At 39.3% G+C, this 11,225-nt stretch overlaps 1 protein-coding gene across 5 annotated transcripts in view; it reads right to left on the bottom strand.

Annotated features, from left to right (window-relative positions):
- The window catches only part of DMXL2 (Dmx like 2), a 173,120-nt gene extending 162,641 nt beyond the window's left edge, over positions 1–10,479 (bottom strand). For 2 of the 5 annotated variants that reach the window (XM_032297460.1, XM_032297461.1), the window contains exon 1: positions 9,978–10,479. In XM_032297460.1, coding sequence (XP_032153351.1) covers positions 9,978–10,064 — 87 coding nt within the window. In that variant the 5' untranslated portion in view covers positions 10,065–10,479. Of the gene's footprint in view, positions 1–7,407; positions 7,483–9,977 lie in introns of those variants that run through there. The other 3 variants (XM_032297463.1, XM_032297462.1, XM_032297464.1) reach the window with 3 other exon arrangements.
- Positions 10,480–11,225: the final 746 nt, after the last annotated feature.

The raw sequence follows: 11,225 nt of genomic DNA, 5'->3' as shown, positions 1-11,225 counted from the left end.
AGGCTGAGGCAGGAGAATTGCTTGAACCCAGGAGTCAGAGGTTGCAGGGAGCCAAGATCACGCCACTGTACTGCAGCCTGGTGCCTGGCGACAAAGCGAGATTCTGTCTCAAAAAAAAAAAAAAAAAGATTAATAAAGTTGATAAACCTCTGTTGAAGAAAAAGGGAGAAGAACAAATAACCAATGGCAGTAATGAGAAAAGAAGTAACAGAGATGCTGCAAACCTAAGATGATATTAAGAGGCTGCTGTGAACAACTTTATAATTATAGATTTGAAAATCTACACAAAACAGAATTAGAAAAATAATTATTCAAAACTCGTTCAAGAAAAAAAAAGTAGTTAAACATTCTCAACTCAGTAATAATATAAGCTTCCTCTACGAGGACTCAGTCCAACTTACCAAAATGTTAAATGGGGTTATCTCTGGATTATCCCATTATAAATGATTTTCTGTTTCTTCTGCATTTTTCCAAATTTTCTAAAAGGGCATGTGTTACTTTTTACATTGCAGGGTGGGGTGGGAGGGAGGCTGAGGACTGAGAGCTTTGGGTTCCAGTCTTAATTCTGCCTTAGTTCTAACTAGGTGGCTTTCATTAAATCATTTAATTTCTCAAGAGTATTAGTATACTCATCTATGAAATGAAGATACTAGACTAGATTTAATTTGTAAAGCAGACTTAATTTCATGTATCAATTTAACACACAAGATAAATATTAATCCTACTACTTTAAAAAATTGCCTTGTTTTCTATATACCAACCACATAAAGACAGCACTAGTTAATATTGCTGGGAAGAACGGCTACAGATCAATTATTCTATAGTCAAAATCATCACGTTAGTATATGATTCCCAATTTAACTAATTTATCGCTAATAACAACATACACAAAGTCCTCTTGTACAACAGTACAGTTTAATAGCTAGTTTATCTTGTATGTACAACACCTAGGCACTCAAGTATTTTTTGAATAAAGGATAACCAGTAAGTTATACTCATCAAAATTATTCTGGGAACTGGAAACTTTCAGTTTTACTTTCTATATTTCAACATTGTATGAATTATAACTTTTTTATAATGCAGATATTACATTAATTTTTTAAAACAAAAAAATCTGAATTCTTTGTGGTTTTAGCTTTTTGCTTTTAATGGCCAAACTGTGCTTTTAATTTTATCTATATAAAATTTATCCAGCATAAAATTATCACAGCCATGTCTAGATGTTCCATTTGTCCACATATTAGCATATTCTTAAAATTTCCTTAACAGAATCTTGCTTCTATCCAAGAGTACTCCTTTGGTTGAGTTCAGATTACCACCAAGTAGGGCAGCCACCTCAGTCATGTATTTGTTAGGGTCCTCAATTTTCAATTCCAGGACCAGCCCAGCTGATTGTTAAAATGTGTTGTAGACTATACTGAGTGCCCCCAAAATAAATAGCTTGAAACTTTAACTACCAACGTGACTGTATTTGAAGGTAATATAAGGTTAAATGAGGTCTTAAGGGTCGAGCCCTATAAGACTTGTGTCCCTAAGAAGAGAAAAAGACACCAAGAGTGCATGTGCACAGACGAAAGGCCATATGAGGACACAACAAGAAGGGGGCAATGTACAAGACAAGGAGAAAGTCCTCCAGGGAAACCAAATCTGCTGACACCTTGATCTTGGACTTCCAACCTCCAGAGCTACAAGGAAAAAAATTCTGTTGTTTAAGCCACCCAGTCTGTAGTATTTTGTTATGACAGCCCTAGCAGATTAATATAACATATTAAACTTCTAAAATACAGAATCTCTACACTCCAGGTATTTGTCAGGCTAACCTGTAATTCATTGTATATTTAAGTCTTTCAAAAGCATCACTGAGAAAAATTTGAAAACTGCCTGTCAATATCTCTTGATTCATTAATATACATCCTTGGATTAAACCAGACCAGCAGAACTTTATACCTAGATTGTATTATATCACAGCTCTCTGCCTTCATCCCATAAAATTGATTTTTCTAAATATGACCTAATGCCACTGACCTATATAAAGAAGTGTTATAAAAAATAACCTTATGAAAAGATAACTTTTTATTGTAAGAACGTTGTGTATTACATTAAGTACCCTTTCCATTTACTAATTTATTAAGTTCTTTTTTTGTACCATCTTCTGTTTTAGGTGCTAAAGAAACAGCAATTAAGGGCATTGCAAGCACTCAGGTTTTTACTGAATGGGGAAAAAAAGCCATGTGAAAGTTTGGTATGAGAGGCTAACAAGACTTTATTTATATTTTAAAAGGAGTATTCTAGCTACTATGTTGAAAATAAACTGAAGGAGGATAGACTAGAGGCAGAAAAGGCAAGAAGGCCACTTGAGATTTAACTGCCATAATCCAGGAGAAGAAAAATGATGGTGTCTTGCACCAAGGTGATAGAAGTAGAGATGATAAATAGTAGTCAGATTCTGGATGCATTTTGAAGGTGTAACTAATAGAATTTGCTAACATTAGATATGGGATATAAATGGAAGAGAAAAGACAGATTACAAGGAAACTAAAAAAAAGTGGAGTTGCCATTTATTGATTTAGGAAAGACTGGAAGAGGAGAATATTATCAGATCTTTGTGAAAGCTACTAGACCTTCAAGGAGGAGAAGTCAAAAAACAGCTGAGTATACAAATCTGGAATCAGGTTGAGAAGGAGCAGTTAAGCATTGGAGAAGAAAACTAAGAAGGCTAGAAGAATGAAGTGTTTCAGTACAGCAGAAAAAATATTTTTGTAAGAGAGAAGGGAGAAGCTGCTAGAACCACACAGTTGAGTAACAGAGAGCTACAAATCAGGGTTTCTCACAGTACTACTGACATTTTGGGCAGTTGTGGAGGGCTATCCCATGCACTATAAGACAATTTATCAAAACCTCTGGCCTCTCCTCACTAGACGGCAGTAGTAATTCCCCACTTCCAGTTACAGCAATCAAAAATGTCTCCAGACATTGCCAAATGTCTCCTGGGGGACAAAATCATACCCAATTTAGAACATTAATAGAGGAAATAGCCTTTGCTGAAAACAATGGTTATTCATCCACATAAAAGGAATGATGGTTGTTATCTATGCACAAGAAAATAAATAAACAAATAAGGAATGGTGGGATTATTATGGGAAACGTATATGATGATATTATGATTACCTCCTACTGATGAGATCCTCTTAAGTGTAGATGCAGTCAAGGCCAGAAATGATATAAAGAAGTTGCTAGCACAAAACCAAAATCATTACTCCTAAGAAAATGTATGGAATTTTGTTTTGAACTACAGCTACCATATGAGCTACACATATCTGTGAAATGAGTCTAATTCAGAATTATTATAAGTTTTTTGTGTCCATCTATGCCCACTAGCAAAATGGACTTAGGACTTTTTAGTTTCTCGTAAAATCGCAAGAAGAAAACACTACTGATTTAGTATGAATCAATGGGTTTCTCCTAAAATCACAGGAAGAAAACATTTAGTATGAATCAAATTAAATGCTATTATTCCCAAGAAGCCTCAATTTTCAGAAGTGAAGCAAATAGACCTAAAGGAACACCTCTCCAATGATAATCCATCTAAGAGGGTATTATTTATTCCTTTATAATAACCCCCACCAAATTACCACATATAATATTTAGAGGAGCCTAGCTCTATTTTCTCTATCTGAAAGAGGTAAGATAACCACTACATTGTTTAGGTGTTCAGGACTAGGGGTAAACAGCATTAAAGGAAGCCTCAGGAATTACGAAATGAGAAGATCTGAGAATAAAAATAGTAGGCAAACAAAAAAAAAAGAAAAAGAAAAAAATTAAGAAAATAAAACCCACAGACAAGAAAATAAGAAGTACAGGTAACTGGTTTCACATTTACATCAAGTTCCAGGATTACATGAGCTATCTTTAAGATGGAGTGAATACAGTCATGCCACCTTTCTAAGTTGTACTTGCTCCTTCAATATCAAGTTACATCATGGATCAGGGTTTCAGAGCACTAATGTAATGCAAAAAGATTCTACAAATTCGAAGAGACTGAAAACCCAAAACTTCTATGAAAATATTTGGCTTCCAAATTTGTTTTAAAAAATTACTGACGAATGGCCGAGTGCAGTGGTTCACATCTATAATCCCAACATCTTGGGAGGGCAACCCAGGTGAGGCCAAGAGTTCAAGACCAGCCTGGCCAACAATGGTGAAATCTTGTCTCTACTAAAAATGCAAAAATTAGCCTGGCATAGCGGCACACACCTATAATTCCAGCTACTGAGGAGGCTGAGACAGGAGAATCATTTGAACCCAGGAGACGAAGGTTTCAGTGAACAAACATTGCACCACTGAATTTCAGCCTGACAGAGCAACGCTCTGTCTCAAAAAAAAAAAAAAATTAAAATGACAAACTAGAAAAGTCTTACTACATCTGAATTGTAGATATTCTGTATTATTATCCCATTTGAAATACTGCCTCGTTTTCATAGAAGGAAATTAAACTGGTCAGCCATGACTTGTTTTTCCACTGTGCCATTATGGTTGTTACCCAACATCCTGTGCTCTTTCAGGTAATTAAATAATGAGACTGATTTGTTCTAAAAATTTCCCAAGATCCAAGTTAAGATAATCTGATTATAATTTCTAAAGTAATCTTTTAAATACCCCAAATGCTAAGAACAGAAACTAACAGAATAAAGATATTGGATGGGAAGAGGAAAGCTGCCAAGAGAACCTAAACACCATCACACTGGCCCCATCTCCCACCCAATACTGTACTGTGGCAGTCGCAGGCAACTATTATCTGCCAAGTGCCAAGAACCAAAACATAATCAAGAGGCTCCTCCTCAGCTGTAAGCCCAAAGACTCATTCCTAGACCCACTACTTCATAAATGCTCTGCATGGCCTACCTACTGAGCCAGAAAGGAGGTTAGACTCCCTAACTGTGAGGTCTGATCAAGTCTTGTAAATACAAGGTAGAAGCAATATACAACAAAAACTCCAGACCTACAACTTCAACACAACCACTTTATGTTTCTAGTCCATTTTCTCTTTTGGCCCCTGAAAATCTCTTAAAGAAGTCCATATAATTTTCATTCATGGTCTAAATACTTAAAGAATATCTTTAAGAACTTCTTTTACAGATGAAAGACCTAAAATTGTTTAAGTGATTTAGCCAACACCATGTAAGTTGCTGGTCTCTGACCTCCCATTTTGGGGGAAGGCATTACTCAGAACCTTACCAGAATTTCTGAGTAGCTGCCAGCAGTCTTATTGCTACAAGCAGGAAGGCTAATTAACAATCTACACAAGGACATAATAACTTATATAATCCTATATTCACATACTGGCTAACACTAAGCCCAAGCTCACAAGGTTTTAAATGTATCTGTTTAAATAAACAAGAAGATACACTCCAAGAGCAAAGGGGCCAGTTTCTCTTGGAAAACAAGTCCATTCTAAATTCTTGAATTCTGTCTTTCCCTTTCCTCTCAGCTCAGCACAGGTTGACACATTAATAACCAGCCAGTACAGAAGCATGTTTCTAACTAACTCCTTGATTCCCCTGGCCAAAAGTTATCTCTTAAGTCTCCCTGAATATCCACAAGAATTTAAATGCTGGTAATACTGCACAGCTGGCATACTGTGGTTAGGTACATGCCTTTTACTCTCCTATTAGACTACCAAGTTCCTACACTTCTTCAATAAACTCTCTGAAATCAAGACTATGTCTTTAAGTTCTTTTTTTAATACCCACAAAGCTTAGCACACCTGTGTTCAACATTTGCAAAATGTATTAACAGGTTGATCCTTTTCAAAGTTTGGTGTTGCCATAACTCTAGGACTGAAATGTTATTCTTAGGTGTTATTTTTAGGTGTTCAGGACTAGGAGTAGACAGCATTAAAGGAAGCCTCAGGAATCATGAAATGAGAAGATCTGAGAACAAATCTTCTTATTTAACACGTCTTAATGGTAAAGACATATCTAAATGCCATAAAAGAGGTTATACAACATTATCTTCTAATTTTTAAATGAAAGGTTTTCCATTAATTTCTAAACTTATTTGGTATTTTAATTAAAAAACAAAATCAAAAACAAAAATTGAATGTCAAAATACCAGGTATGTTTTCCTGAAAAGCTACATGTTTGAAAATTATATTTTTCAACATTCTATGAGCATCTGTTATTTAATGAAGAAGTCCTGGGGTTGAAAAATAACTTATGTGAAGAAAACAGTCACTCAATAATTTATCCTTTGTATTATGTCATTCCTTTGCTTCTGCTGTTCTTGTCTTTCCAAACCTTCATCTTCCATTAAACCTCTTCTTGTCGTCCCAACTATCTCTTCCATCTGTCTTATAATTATATAAATCATCTTAATATCTGCCAGCATATTATAAATTTCATAAGAGTACAAATGACTTACTAATTTTTGTAAACTGATCAATGTGTTCAAATCATGTCAGACTGGAATAATAGTAACTGGCCCTATACATCTGAAAATAGTCTCCAAGCCTTAAGACCAAATATTGAAAATTTTTAATTAAAAAATCATCATGTATCATAATATTAACATTTTAATATGTGTAGTAAAGTTGAAAAAAAAAAGCCAAGGACTATGCTTCAGAAAACAAATAACATAATAAGAAATTTACAATATATGTTGCATAAACCCTCACAACATTCACTGAAAGGTAGTTAGAAATGTTTTAAAGGCAAAATAAAGCATAAAGCTCATACACAGTAGAAGATTCATCTCTTCGAACTACAAGAGATTTGACTTATTGCAGGATAACAACATTTCCAAAACCTAGATCTTACACTGAAAGAACAAAATTGTTCAAAAGGTGATGTTTTAAAATGTGGTATCTACCACTACATTTACAAAATCACAACTGAATGTTTAAGATTCAATTTAATTCAATGTTAAGCTATAAACTGCCTAAACACTAGCGAAAAGCATCATAGCTTACGTGTTACCACTAAAACCACAGACATCAACTCAGACTGTCCACTACCACGTCACTACTGCACAAATTGGGACATCATGACATCATCAAATAGTCATTCACAACCAACCAATCACGCCACCCACCATGCACGCCAAAATATATAACACACCATTTATTTGAATTATTAAATATCATAAAATCCTTTTAGAACAATTCTGTTCTTCAAAAATGTATCAATTCATAGACTCTGAAATAAAGTATGTATTTTGAAAAGGTTTTCAGGTTACCATGAAACACAACATCAGCTAAGAATCATCAGATAGTTGCAAGACAGTAGTTCCTTCTACACTATGTCTGGGAGGCCTTCCATCCATCCACTAATCCACCTATGCACCCACACACCCTCTCCAGAGCAGGCACTTTGATATTAACAAGGAAATACACTGCCAAGAAAAGCCCACCTGATGAGAAGTCACAAGACCTTCATTCCAGGTCCTGGCTGGTGCCCTTTTTAGTCATCCGATCCAGAACTAAAGCTTCTTCATCTGATTGCTCTAAAATCAAGTGACATGCTCCATGAAGAGGAGTTTTGCTTTTTATTTTTACTATACAAATATAGGAATTCAGGTATCTGTTAGTTGATTCTAGCGTGCTTGAAAGCAGCTTGTTCTCTTTTTTTGTTGTTGTTTTAAGCCAATTTGCTCACAAAGCCCAAGAGGTCATTTCTAGTTCATGGCAAAATTATAACTGGATCAGTGCATTCAAAACTAAGGTATTAAAATGAGATGGTGTGCAAAATGAGTTTGAATTTGCATTTGCCAAAAGACCAAAATAACAGTGTCGCACGCAGGCATCCTAAACCAGGTAAATTTTGAGTCGAATTTGGAAGACAAAAAGGACTGCCTTGTTGCAACATAAAAATGCAGGTTAGAGTAAGAAGATCAGTATGTAACAGAGGAGCCCAAGTGAGGAGTACATATAATTAAATACAAAGTCAAAGACAGCTGGACAATACTTGATAAGTTTACATTTCCTAACACAGCTATTAGAAACAACTACATATTCTTAAGCCAAGAGTGATATGGTAAAATTATACTTGAAGAAAATTATCCTAGCAGTTGTGTGGAGGATGAAGAAGTGATCGGACACGAGTGTCAGAAAATCCAGTATTGAAAGCTTTTATATTAATACAAATAAGATTCTAAACTAAGGTGGTGGTTAAGAACATAAGAAGGAATAAATCTGGTAGACAGTGCAGAGAGTCAAACAGACTTGGTGAAAGCTTGAATTAGGGAGGTGCAAAAAGATTTGAAAGCGACTTTAAGCATCTGGTCACAGGTGGCCTACAGCATAACCACACCTGCACAGCACTAACAGTTCTTACATAGGCTTTTCCAGACTGCATCTGAACCCGTTTATTTAGTTCTATATACCAGACCAGCAGTGAGACAGCACTCCACTTTAAATGGAAGCAGAAAACGACCACCATTAGCACCACCATTCTAGCAGAAAAATATCTACAACCGAAGATTCCAGATTTGTCTCTTGATGGAGGAATCCCACTCTTCTAACCCTGAGGAACTTCCAATAATCTGCATTATTGGGGAACAGGAAAATTTCACTTCCCTATCCCCCAAAGATTTTCCACACACTTGAAAGCCAAGCTCAGTTCTATATGGATCTCTTAAGTCACATTTGTGTGACTTAAAACACAGATGACACCATTGATAGTGATAGGTGTAACAATATAAGGCAGGCAAATCCTATTTTTCAAGGGCTCGTTCTAAACTGGAGCTAGGCCAAGTTGATTACACTATAAAATTAAAGTGTCTAAAAAGCAATCTTGTGGGGTTAATGTATCACAAAACATTAAAAAATAATGTTCCAGAATGCACTGCTACATAATGATTCTGCAGTTTTGCTAAAGCTTCTTTTATTTTCTGCAGTTTTAAAAACACTATTGGAAAGCAGACATCAGATCAAAGGGTTTCACTTGTGTAAAAACCATACCATTATGCTACTTCCAATTTTATCAAGCAGAACACTTATCAATAACAAAATGTATTTAATAAAGCTCTGGCTACCTACAGCTCCTTTTAAGGAAGACCATGTATAAATTGCATTTCATTTTTTAAAAACTCATATTAATCTATAGGAGTCTCTCTATGAGTAAACAAAGCTCTAGGGCTTGAACATTTCTATTCTCAAAAAGGGAATGAAGAGTTCAATCTCCTTGAGAAAGATGTCTACTTCATCTAGCTTTTAAGGAGGTTCTAAAACGTTATGTATACACACACTTTTCTCGCACAAACAAGAAAAGCACTGTCGTAAAATTTTCACATTGCCTTACTATATGTATATTTTTTTAAAAGGCTCCTTTACAGATTAAAATATTACCTAGGCGGGTTACCAAACTGCGACCTCCTGATAGGTCTCCCAGCCACTGTCACTCCAACCCTTCTATTCTAAATCTTTCGGGCGCAGACGACGAATTTTTTTTTTTCTGTTGGAATTAAGATCCTGCATATCAGAAGATACAGTGTCAGGCTTAAAGCCACAGACTCCAGCAGCTCCTCGCTGCACTAGCACAGCGGGCAGAGGGAGCCAAGGCGCAGCATCGCCTCCACGCTCGAAGACCAACACCAAGTCTCTTCACCTCCACGCCGAGAGCAGGTGCAAAACGCACGCTCTGGGGTTTCAGCGGCGCCACCACCTTACTCCGCCGCAGACAGACCCAAGGGCCACCCTAGGAAGAACCTTCTAGTCCAGTCACCTAAGGCCCGTTTGCTGGGGGTGGAGAGTGCGGTGGATTCCTAGCTTTTCCCCTAACGGGTGATTTCCTACACCAGCCGCAGAACGCACAGTCGCACTGGTCCCAAGGAGAACTAAACCCTAAGGCTGCAAAGGGGCCACGGGTGGGGCCCACCAACATCTCACAGCCTCCTGAGGACGCGTGGGCCCTGGACAGGAGGTTCCTGCCCCCGCGTCTGGACCCTGGTCTCTTCCCCTCGGGCTCCCGGCCGCCGCTCACCGTGAAGGGGACATCCCCGACGCTGCCCACAGAGTAGCAGTTGTCTCCAGGGTTGACAGCCCCGGTGAGGACCTGATGCAGATGCATCTCCGGAGCCTGAACTGGACAAAATGCGCGAAAGGGGCAACGAGCCCCGCGCCGGGCCTCCCTCCGGCCGCGAGAGCCGCTTCCCTCAGTGCCTCCCTCGGAAACCCGCCCCGCGGAGGCTCTGGCTTAAGTCCTCGCCCCGCTTTCGCCTTCCCGCCGCTTCGTCCCAGCCATAGGAGCTCCTCTACCGCCGCCGCCGCCCGGGTCGCCGCTCAGCTGCGGAAATGCCCGGATGTTCCCACTGCCTGCTGCACCGGCGCACAAATGCGGGAGGAGGGCAAGAGTGCGTGTGAGGCGGGGGAGGGCGCCGAGGGGAGCGCGCGAGACGGGCGCGTGCTGCAAGGGACGCTCAGCTCAAGGGAGAGGGCCTGCGCGCGCGCCCACCACGACGGAGCGACGGTCGACGGGAGGTAGAGCCCTCCTCCCGCGGCAAAGCTCTCAGCTCACGTCTTTTTCCCCCTGCCCAGCGTTTGCGCGTGCGCGCGCCGTGGTTTCCAGGGCAATTGCGCGCGCCGCTGCGACCCTCCGTCCCGGGATTGCGCGCGCAGACGTACGGGAGTTCCCTTGGACCCTCCCAGGCTGCAGCGGCCGCTGACTGAGGCGGAGGTGGGGGCGGAGGCTGAGGTTGGGGTGGGGGCGGAGTGGGATGGAGGTCGCGCGGGGCCACGAGGCAGTCGGACGCCGGGGACGCGCAACGAGCCTGTTTTGCTGTGTTGAATCTATTCCAGAATACAGTGTGCAATGGTCAGTGCAGTTGACCTCAGAAGAAGGACACTCGTCACCAGGAATTTCCACATCGGGATATTTTAGATCGCTTCAGTCTTTTCCAAAGTGCAGTACATAAGATATTTTATTTTACATAAACAATTTAGGCATCTTGCAACTATTTAGAGAAGCCGTACTCTCCTGACAGCTAATTATTTTGCTCCCACCTTTTGTCACGATTACTCTAGACTACAAAAAGCCCCCTGAGTGACAGGTGACTCATTTAGACTCCTTTCCATAGGTGATGTCATGAATTCGCAGAATCGCTTGATTTTCCATACTGTCTGCTAAACTTTGAGTGGTTGATAACAAGGATCGGATCCCAGCGGCAGGTCAATTCATGGCAAAAAAAAAAAATGTAACCGATACTATGCTTAAGTCACAGGATAAGGAAGT

This window comes from Sapajus apella, unplaced genomic scaffold, assembly GCF_009761245.1.
Source record: "Sapajus apella isolate SASKATOON/1434 unplaced genomic scaffold, GSC_monkey_1.0 scaffold37, whole genome shotgun sequence".
Lineage (NCBI taxonomy): Eukaryota > Metazoa > Chordata > Mammalia > Primates > Cebidae > Sapajus > Sapajus apella.
Note: the sequence above shows the minus strand (reverse complement) of the source record. Positions and strands in the feature narration are given on the sequence as shown.